This window comes from Alligator sinensis, unplaced genomic scaffold, assembly GCF_000455745.1.
Source record: "Alligator sinensis unplaced genomic scaffold, ASM45574v1 scaffold278_1, whole genome shotgun sequence".
In the NCBI taxonomy this organism is placed as follows: Eukaryota; Metazoa; Chordata; order Crocodylia; family Alligatoridae; genus Alligator; species Alligator sinensis.
The window spans coordinates 45,417-54,995 of NW_005841952.1; the positions used below are offsets into that span (position 1 = coordinate 45,417).

The 9,579-nt window shown below is 66.3% G+C and overlaps 2 protein-coding genes across 7 annotated transcripts in view; both read right to left on the reverse strand.

Annotated features, from left to right (window-relative positions):
• The window catches only part of MFRP (membrane frizzled-related protein), a 7,766-nt gene extending 6,502 nt beyond the window's left edge, over positions 1 to 1,264 (reverse strand). The window contains exons 1-2 of the mRNA XM_025199977.1: positions 359 to 1,264; positions 40 to 160 (exon numbers count right to left, since the gene is read on the reverse strand). Of these exons, the coding sequence (XP_025055762.1) occupies positions 40 to 160; positions 359 to 412 (175 nt within the window). The 5' untranslated portion in view covers positions 413 to 1,264. The remainder of the gene's footprint in view (positions 1 to 39; positions 161 to 358) is intronic.
• Positions 1,265 to 1,876: 612 nt separating this feature from the next.
• The window catches only part of USP2 (ubiquitin specific peptidase 2), a 23,848-nt gene continuing 16,145 nt past the window's right edge, over positions 1,877 to 9,579 (reverse strand). For all 6 annotated transcript variants that reach the window (XM_006020381.3, XM_006020380.3, XM_006020379.3 and 3 more), the window contains 11 exons: positions 6,689 to 6,739; positions 6,115 to 6,238; positions 5,708 to 5,819; positions 5,505 to 5,615; positions 4,880 to 4,944; positions 4,603 to 4,706; positions 4,438 to 4,518; positions 4,118 to 4,196; positions 3,819 to 3,926; positions 3,270 to 3,390; positions 1,877 to 3,122 (listed from right to left, as the gene is read on the reverse strand). In XM_006020381.3, the coding sequence (XP_006020443.1) occupies positions 3,035 to 3,122; positions 3,270 to 3,390; positions 3,819 to 3,926; positions 4,118 to 4,196; positions 4,438 to 4,518; positions 4,603 to 4,706; positions 4,880 to 4,944; positions 5,505 to 5,615; positions 5,708 to 5,819; positions 6,115 to 6,238; positions 6,689 to 6,739 (1,044 nt within the window). In that variant the 3' untranslated portion in view covers positions 1,877 to 3,034. The remainder of the gene's footprint in view (positions 3,123 to 3,269; positions 3,391 to 3,818; positions 3,927 to 4,117; positions 4,197 to 4,437; positions 4,519 to 4,602; positions 4,707 to 4,879; positions 4,945 to 5,504; positions 5,616 to 5,707; positions 5,820 to 6,114; positions 6,239 to 6,688; positions 6,740 to 9,579) is intronic.

Consider the following 9,579-nt stretch of genomic DNA (forward strand, 5'->3'; position numbering starts at 1 on the left):
AGGGCACCCCGGGGTGCCGCAGCCCCCAGCAGACGGTACCGAGGCCGTTCCAGGTGGCTCCCGTGATGCTCCCGTTCTTGGCCTCTGTCCGGTGCCGGGCGGGGGGCATGGCCCCGGCCCCCTCGCTCTCAGGTTCAAAGGCAGGATTGCAAAACTCTGTCTGCAAGGCAAAGAGTGGGGGCTGCGGTCGGGGGCACCACTATGCCCGGGGCGGTTGGTGGCAACTGAGCTGCAAGCAGCGGGGGCTTTCTGGGGCATCAACCCCTGCCAGTGGCACCGTGCTGGGGGGCACCGGAGGGCAGGGGTCAGCACTGAAGGGAATGGCCGTGGGGCAGGCGGAGGCAGGGGGTGCTCGTACCTTGCTCTGGTCCAGCGCGTCGGCACACAGCGTGATCTCCGTGAAATCCTTCATGGCAGCGGGCGGGCAACTCTGGCAGGTCCGGCTAGAATCCCACCCTGGGGGCTTTTCCTCCTGGCACCACTGCCTGCCCCTGCCAGCCCCAGGCGCCTTCCCACAACCCCTTTGCCATCAGCACAGCTGCACAGGATCCCCGAGACGTCCACTTCCACCGGGATATAAACGGGCACGGTTTGGCGGGTGGCAAGGCACAGGAGCCAAAGCAGGGCTGTGCTGGGCTCTGGGGGGATGAGGGGAGTGAGACTCTCCAAGCACCCACCCCCAGTCCTTAATCCAACTCAGCTGAGGATGCTGAGGTCAGGTGCCCTGGCGCTGCAAACTGGAGGCTTAAAGGCACAGCTCCGTGCTGCTGGCCCCGGCAGCTGGGGTGCAGAGGGGGCTGCCTGGGGAGGCTGCAGGCTGGCGAGCGGCTCCTCTCCAGAGGTGGCTGCATCGTGGGGCTCGGGGACAGCTGCCCAGTGTGCGGTGCCTTCCCCAGCAGGTCTCGACCCCGCTGTGGCTCGGGGCTGCTCTCCCTGCCGTGCTCACGGTGAAGCTGGGGCGGGGGACTCTGGTGACCGTGGCTGTGCCCTGTGTAGCTTTTGGGTCCTGTTCCCACCTGGCTGCTGAGAGGCCCCAAGACAAGTGCGGGCTGGATGGGGCAGCTCTGGGTGCTGTGGCTGCCTGTTCTGGGGGAGAGTCCCAGCTCCCCCTTTCCCTGCCTCTTTCCAGGCCCCTTCCAGTCTCAGCCTGCCCCAGGCTTGCACCAGTGCTTATTTAGTGCATGCCCCTGGCCCGATGCTGCCCCTTGGCAGGCCCTGGGCAGTGTGTGCCCATGTGTGGGGGTCACAATGCCCCTCCCTCCCTCCCCCCATCCTGTTCCCGCAGTGCTAGGAGCCAGAGCCCAGCCAGGCAGCCGCATTCCTCATCCCCGAGCACCCGGCTCCCTTCTCCGTTACTAAGCAGGGGAGAAAAGCCTTTTGTTGGGAGCTTTGGGGTGAGCGTGGAGCTGCAGGGGCCTGTGGGGGAGAGGGGCTTAGTGCTCTGGGCGTGCCGGGTATTTGTGGGGTGGGGGAGATTGTAGAGGATGGCTTTGGCACCCCAGCCAGGGCCCAGGGTGCCCCTGCTCAGGGCGCCTCTCTGCCCAGCCCGGTTGTGGAGCTGAAGACAGCTGCCCGGTGGGGCTGATGCTCTGCTGCTCCTGCCCTCATGGGCGGTGGGAGCTGGTAACCTCAGGCCAACAGCAACCAGCTGCTTCCCGCACAGACAGCACCACCAGGATCCTGAGCATGGTCCCTCCTGACCCCCACATGGGGGGCAGCTCCAGCCCTGAAGCAGGGAGGTGGCCATGGGAGAAGCACCACTGCGGGCTCGTTGTGCACCAGACCCCCCAGGCCTGGCTCTCTGCACTGCTTGGAGCTGCGTGCAGGGCTGTCCCCACCCCGAGGAGACCCAAGAAGCACAAGGACGGCAGCCGGGGGTGTTTGAGCTCCAGTTTATTCCTGTACAACACGCTCTCCCACTCGCCTTGCTTACACAGTAAACAAGCAATGCACCCACAGCCCCCCATGGTGCCCCTTCCCCTCCACGATGCCCTCGCCAGCCCCTCCGTGAGCCGTGCACGGTCCTCTCCGACCCGCCCTGCGGGAGTGAGGGCTGTGCAGGGGGCAGGCCAACCGCTGGGCACACTGGATGTGCCCCCACCCTGGACACGAGTGGGAGGAAAGGGGCTGAGAGAATAAATTACAGAAAAAGCTAAAAAAGGCTCTCAGGGCCAGGGGCAGTGGGATGACCACCCTGCATGCTCCCACTTGGAACAGGGGCTTGCCCCCGCCAGGTGCTGCAGATCTCATGGGGCAGACGCAGCCGGTCCCTGGAAAGCTGCTGGCTCCCCTGGGCACTGTGGGCAGGGCCGAGCACCCCAGCCTGCCCCAGAGCAGCGGGGTAGGGGCAGGGCACAGCCCAGCCTGGGGGGATGGGGCCCCCCAGCCGCTCCCCAATGTTTTAAGGCACCGTTGTATAGGAGGCAGGTAGAACCCGCCCAAAGCGGGGACCCGCGGAGCTGGGCAGCGGCTGCGGGCCGAGAAAGGTCCCTTACGGATGCAAAGGAGCTCGACAAGGCTCCCCCTGGCCAGCTGAGATGGGCACGGGCCTGCTGGGGCTCCGAGTCCTGGCCCAGGAAGGGGCAGGGTAGGGGCAGCGCAGTGTCCTTCCCTTCCTGCAGTGCCGTGGTGTCCTGGGTGCAGGCAGCAATGCCCAGTGCTGGGCTCCGGGGACGCCGCCACACTGGGTGAAGGAGGCACGATCCCAAGCTGCCTGGGCGGCGTGCTGTGGGGCACAGGGCGCAGCCAGGCTCCCGTGCCCTCTGTTGCTGCTCAGCATTTTATTACACACCAAAGGGAACAAACGAAGCTAAACGCCAGCCCCTGCCGACGGTGAGGCCGCGACTCCAGCTCCTCAGTGCCAGCTCTTCTCCTCCTCGCTCAGCCAATGCTGGGAACCCCCCTGGATGTCATGCCAGGGGCAGCCTTGCCATCTCTTCTGGCCTGGGGCAGGGCCCTGTGCACCTGCCCCCCGAGGCGTGGTCCTGTCCTCTCTGCCCCGCGGGCACCAGGCTCCGGGGCTGGGCGGCAGGAGCTACATACGGGAAGACGGGCTGGCCAGCTCGTAGAAGAGCAGGTAGGCATCGCTGCCTCGCACGTGGCTGGAGGACATCGGGGTGACGCTGTGGGCAGAGGGGGCCATCAGGGCGAGGGGGGCAGAGCAAGGAACCCGCACAGCCCCTTCATCCTCTGCAGTCAGAGCATGCCCTACAGCTGCCCAACACCCACAGCATGCACCCCAGGGTGGGGCTGCCTGGTGCCGGCCTTACCGGGAGTCGTTGAAGGTGTGCCACTCGCCGGACACGGGGCTCCTGCAGTAGGCTGTGTAGTGTCCCCCCATGGTGGTCCCGGAGTGGTTCGACACGGCATACAGGTTGTAAACAGCATGGTCTGGGGAAGCGGGGACAGACATAGCCATTAGCCATGGCAGGGGACAGAGTCCCCCCCTCTGCTCTGCACCACTGGGGCCATGCCGGTGCCCCAGAGAGCACCCGTGGGGGACCCCGGGGTCCTACTCGCCAGGCAGAAGCAGCATGACCTTGGGGACTGAGGGGGCAGCTGGAGGCACGAGGACGCCTGGGTCCCATTCACAGCTCTGTGACGGAGGGTGGTGGGGAGGATGGCGCAGGGTACAGAGAGGCAGGGCTCCTGGGACAGGGCCCTGCCCGGCGAGGCAAGACAAGTCTGGGGTAGGGGGAGTCCACAGCTCCCCACAGGCTTTCCCTTGGTGGCAGGGCTGTGGAGGGGTGCATGGCACTGGAGCCCCTGTGATGGGCAAGTGTGAGTTCCTGGCCCCTGCCCGCTGTTCGGGCACTCACTGCAGCTCTGTGCCGCGAACTCCCGCAGGTCCAGGTCCCTAAGCGGGAAGTTGACGAAGGTGGTGAGCTTGCTGGTGCGTATCCTGGCCTCCGAGAAGCGCTTCAGGTCTGGGGACGGTGTCAAGGAAAGGGCCAGGGCAGCATGGAGATAGGTGCATGGGGGAAGAGTAGGAGGCCACAGCTGCCTCTGCCATGTCCTGCTGGATCCGGAGGTGTCCCCACCCATGCCCCCCGCATCCCCACAGGCTGCCCAGTGCTGGGATGGCAGCTGTGGGGCACTTGGGTGCACTAAAGGATACGGAGCACCAGGATCTTGGGGAACTTCTGGATGCTGAACTTCTTGGTGCACCTCGTCCGGGCCTTGCAGCGACAGCATGTCTGGGGAGACAGGGCCAGTGAGGGACGAGGCCGAGGGGCACGCGGCGCTCCCCGGGTGGGGGATGAGAATAAACAGGCCCAGGGCCAGCCTGCGATGCCCACCTCGAGGTGCCTCCCCAAGGCAAGCAGCCTCGCACCCTGGGCCTGCACAGTTGCTGCAGCAGAGCCCTGAGGACTAATGGGTCCCATCCGTCCGTCCTGCCCTGCCCATGTATCTGCCCCCAGCCCTGGTGCCCCATACCGGTTTCTCGTCCCCGTCCAGCACGTCCTCCTTGGTGAAGAGGCGCAGGCAATCCATGAGGGTCACTTCCCCGTAGCCCTTCTGCGGGGAGAGGAGGCAGGGTGAGAACGTGCCCGGGGCGGGCAGGACAGGAGCAGATCGGGGGCACGAGGCCGCGGGCATTACCTTGGGGATGGGCAGGGACAGGTCCCAGAAGGGGTCAAAGGCCGTGGAGCAGTAGCCGCACTCGCTGCAGGTCAGGGAGCTCTTCAGCTGTCCCACAAAAAGATCTGGGGGCAGGAGTAGGAGCAGTGAGACGCCGGGGGCTGCGTCTGGGAGTGCTAAACCTGCTCATCCAGCTGCACCCACAGCCCTGGCCCTGCCCGCGCCCTCCCCAGCCGCCCCCAGGCCCTGCTACAGAGCCCAACTGCAAAGCACCCCCTGCCCCCTGTGCTTCACTCACCCCCAATCCGGCTGTCCTCCCGCTCTTGGTACCGCCTCCACATCTGCCTCCCTTTCTCCTCATCCCTGCGGGGACATGCAGCATGTGAGAGGTGCCCCAGCCTGAGCCCTCCAACCCCAGGGTCTAGGGTCGGGCTCCTCCCTTTCTCCTCCTGGCATGGGCACCCCCGGCCTCGAGCTCTGCTGGGCTGCCAGCCGCTGTCCAGGCCCAGCTGTGTGCCAGGTGCCAAAGGGCCCATAGACCAAGGAAACTGGGACATCATGGGCAGCTTTCAGCCCTCTGGGCCCCTGCCTGCACCCCCGGCTCTGCAGGACACACATCCCAGATGCTCACATGGGAAAGGGCCAAGGGGAGAAGGTGCCTGGGGGCCAAGGACTGTGTTGCTTTGAGGCCAGCTCTGGAGTCCTATTCCCCACCCCAAGCATTACCCTGATCAAGCCCTGACGGGCTGCAGTTGTGCTGCTGCCCACCCCTAATCTGGTCCCACAGGGAGAGCAGGGGCCATGGGGTAGGGGGCACTGGTAGTAGAAGCAGCTGCTGGAGAGGCTGGGTGCCTCTGCCTGGGGATGCTTCCTCAACCCAGGGAGGGCACCTTGATATCACCCTCTGAGTGATGCCCACTCACGGGAGGTGATCCAGGTTGTCGGCACTGGCGCGGGGCCGAACCAGCACCCGGTTGACCTCGCTGTGCAGCCCGTCGAGGAGGAAGCGCAGGAACTCCTGGGCATCCTGCTGGCTGGAAGGGACACGGGGGCGGGTGAGATGGCACCGCTCCCTGCCCAGGCTGCCCTGCTACCCCTTCCTCCCTCCAGCCGGGCAGGGCCTTACTTGTAGCCCACGAAGCGGGGGGCGTATCTCTGGATCTGTGTCTTGAACTCCGAGGGGCTCACGGCATCATTGGGTGGCGAGGTCCAGAGCAGCTGGAGCAGCTTTGCAAACTCTGTGGGGTGGAGCACGGTGGTGATGGGGGTGGCAGACCCAGAGCCCTGCTTACCCCTGCCTGGTGCGGAGGCCGTTCTCCACCACCCCCGTGGGCTCGGGTGCTGCCGGGTGGGCTGGCTGAGGGCAGAGGGGGGCTGCGGCGCTGCAGAGGGGGCACTGAGGCAGTGCAGGGCCGCGAGGAGGAAGGACAGAGCTGCCAGGGAACGCGCCTGTGCTTCGTGGCCCGGCCCGTGGGGTGGAGCACAGGCTGCGGGGGCAAGGTGGAGCCCAGCGAGGCTGGCGCAGCCTCTCACCTGACATGAGGGCCGTGTGCATGCGGCTGGTGTTGTTGAGGTCCCGCAGGTACTGGCTCTGCAGGCAGTAGTCCCGCAGCTCCCGCGTGTTGCTCAGGCACTGCAGGATGGAGTTCATGAAGCACTGGGGGAGGCAGAAGAGACATCATGGCAACGGCAGGCATGACAGCCCCCGGCTGGGGTGGGAGGGGGCCCGGGACCTACCTCCTGGCACATCTCCGGCAGGCTGCCCCAGGGCGGGTGGGGGGGAACGCAGGGGAGGAAGGGCCAAAGCCCAGAGTGGGGCTTCAAAGCCACAAGCAAAGGGGACTTCCACCCCAGGGATGCCCTAGGAGGGTGGAGCCGGTGCCAGGGGACTCTGCGCACCCCCGGGGCACGTGGCTGGGATTTCCTGCCGTTGCAGGGGTTCCTCTTTGTGTGGGCGCTGTGTGGAGGCGGCGTGAAGGAGGGACACCTGCTGAGGGCTGTGGTTTCCGCAGCAGTTGCGAGACATGGGCGCATGGCTGGCGGGTGGCGCAGGGAAGGAGAGAGGTCGGGGCATCGGGGGGACCCTGGCTGGGTGGGGAGGACTCACCGTGTTGCCCAGGTTGCGGAGGCCGGTCAGACCCTGCACCGTCTTGGAGTTCTGCAGAGAGAGCGTGGGGGCGGTCAGCAGGACCCTACCCTCCAGGGGCCAAGACTAGGGAGCCAGGGGGGATGTGGCTCTGGCCCCAGCACCACCCCAGCCCCCTGGCAGGCAGGAGAGGAGCAGTCTTACATGTGCTGCCCCTGGCAGCCACACTCATCCTCCCTGCCCTGTGGGGGCCAGGTTGCTGCCGCCACCTCCCTCCCACACACAGGGAAACTGAGGCACAGTGACCTGGTCAGGCTAGGGACCCAGGAGTCCTGCTTCTCTGGATCTGCACAGAGCAGACCTCCCACTGGAATGACTGAGTGAGGGGGAGGGCTTCCCATGCCGGCCGCCCAGGGGCCTGGATTTACTCCCGGATGACAGCAGGGCAGGAGTCCGGACCCACTCCCTCGTGGCAGCCCCAGGGTTTCACAGCCCCCCATGGCTGTGCTCAGACAGGGGCACTGCGGGACGCAGCAGCCCCGCAAGGCCCCATTGCAGGCTACCGAGGGAGCTGGCGTGGCTCACGCCCGGTGTAAGGCAGCCGTGGCCAACATCAGAGCCAGACTGGCGAATCACTCTGCTGGTGGGGTCAGGGCCCTGCTGCCCCCTGGAGCATAGCCCCCCCGCGGTGGCTGGGGCAGCAGGACTCCTGGGTGCCATGTCTGACCTTGGGCAGGCTGCTTCTCAGCATCCTGCCTCAGTTTCCCCCTCTCCTAGTGGAGGGGGATTCATCCTTTTCTAAGCTCCAGGGTGCTGCATGGCAGGCTCCAGGTGACCCTGACCGCTGCAGGGCAATGTCCTGACCATAAGGAGCACTTGCCTGGACTGCCATATGCTGCAATGCTGTCCCATGTGGGACACTGACCCCGGGCAGGTCTCGTGCAGAGACGGTGCCCAAACCCCTGGCATGTGGGCCTGTGGTTGCTTGCATATGAGCGCGCAGGACTTTGGAACCTGCGGCCTGGATAAAGTCCGCTCGTCGCATGGCAGCTGGAGTAAGGGCCCCCACCTGACTCATCTCCTGGGCACTGACAGCACTGTGGACTTCCTCACAGCAATGCCCTGACTCTGCCAGGCAGAGGAGTAGTGCTGTGAGCTTCCTCACAGCAGTGTCCTGCCTGGGGCTTCAGAGGGTTTCACATGACCTTGGGTGAGCTCACCCTGGCTTGCTAGCGGAGCAGGCTTAGCGAGGCGCCTCATGTGACGGATACCAGCAGCTGGGCAAGCTGTAATGGAGCCTGTTAGCACAGAGCCCGGGGGGGTGGGGGTGGGCAGGGAGCAAGTGCCCGTCCCCCTCAGGATCATTGTCCACACAGAAGACAGGGGAGAGAGGAGCACTCAGGAGTCCTGTTCCCCGAGCTGCACGTGACACATGCTACCTACCCCACTCCCTCCAGGAACCCAGGAGTCCTGGCCCCAGCCCTGCAGGCAGGGCTCTCCTCTCAGCAGCAAGGTTGGGGCTGGCCGTACGGAGAAGCCGGGCAGTGGCTTTGCAGCCCTCTGGCCGGACGTCAGCAAGGCCCGGACCAGCGCTGGCTGGGTTAAGGCGGTGACTCCCACGCCCTCCCCCTGCCAGGCTTAAAGCTCTCGGATGACGTGAGGCCACCCCCAGCCGCGGGAGGGGGCCGTGCCAGCAGCTCCGAAATAGCAGCAGCTGGTGCACGCGGGGGAGGCGCAGGCTCAGCCTGGCAGTGCCCAAAATAGCCCAGATACCATTACACGCGCTCCTCAGTGACAGCGCGGGGGATCTGGCATTGGCACCCGGGTGCTGCCCACCCTGGCCTGGCTCCACCGTGCTGCCTGCCCCATCCAGGTACCCCCCCAAAACCCTCGTGATGCTCTCACTGGCCTGGTAGCCCCTGCCCCGGGCCTGTCCCAGCCTGGCTCCGGCTCTCCCAAAACACCCCCCCACCCTGTGGACCATGTGTGCTGTGAGCTTTCCCCCAGCAGTGCCCCAGCGGGGGGCAGTTTGGTGGCAGGTCTCTACTCCAGCCACGCAGCTCACAGCAAAGCCAGCACTGGGGTCCCTCTCAGGATCTGGCCCAAGAGGGGCTGCCCAGGGCAGGCGTCATGGGCAGGGGAAGTGAGGAACCCCGGTGTCCGGGCACACCACGCTGGCCAGAGCTGGCACCTCTTTCCCACTATGGTGGGTGGAGGGTGGGGAGGAAGCCCTGGGGCAGTGCGCAGCCGTCAGCTTCCCTCCCACAATGCCCTGACCCTGCCAGTCAGGACTGCGGTGCTGCAAGCTTCCCCCGCACAGTGCCCTGACTTTGCCAGGCAGACACCTGGCAGCAGCAGGGCACCATGTGGATGCAAGCGGGAGGGCCGTGACGCAGCCTGGCGGATGCTCTCCGGGAGGCCGCGGGACAGCCCAGGCTGGGCTGGGCGAGTGTGGTGCCGGCCGGTGGCTCGGGGTCACTGGAGGAATTTGGCAGGGCTCTGATGCAGGCGGCAGGAAGGCGGGGGCTCTGCTGCGGGCTCCCCAGACCCGTGCCAGTGCTGGGGGGAGGGCACAGTGCTGTGCAGCACCCGCTTGGGGTTGCCCAGGTGTTGGGCCATGAGAAGCGTGACAGCATGGGGGTGATGGAAGGGCGCCTCAGCTGCCAGGCATCTCCTGCCTCCCCCAGCCCCCCCCAGGCCCCTGGTTTGCCTTCCAGCTGCCCCTGCCAGCAGCCCCGCCGTCGGCGGCCAGCTCTACTGAGCAACCGGCCCCAGCTGCCCAGGTGGGGGAGGCAGCTGCAAGGGCCCATGCCGGCGCTTCCCCTTCCAGCTCCGCCAGTGCAGAACTAGGAACCGAGAGTGCCGGGGCGGGAGCCGGGCTGGCCGGCCTTCCCCGCCTGCCCAAGGTGTCG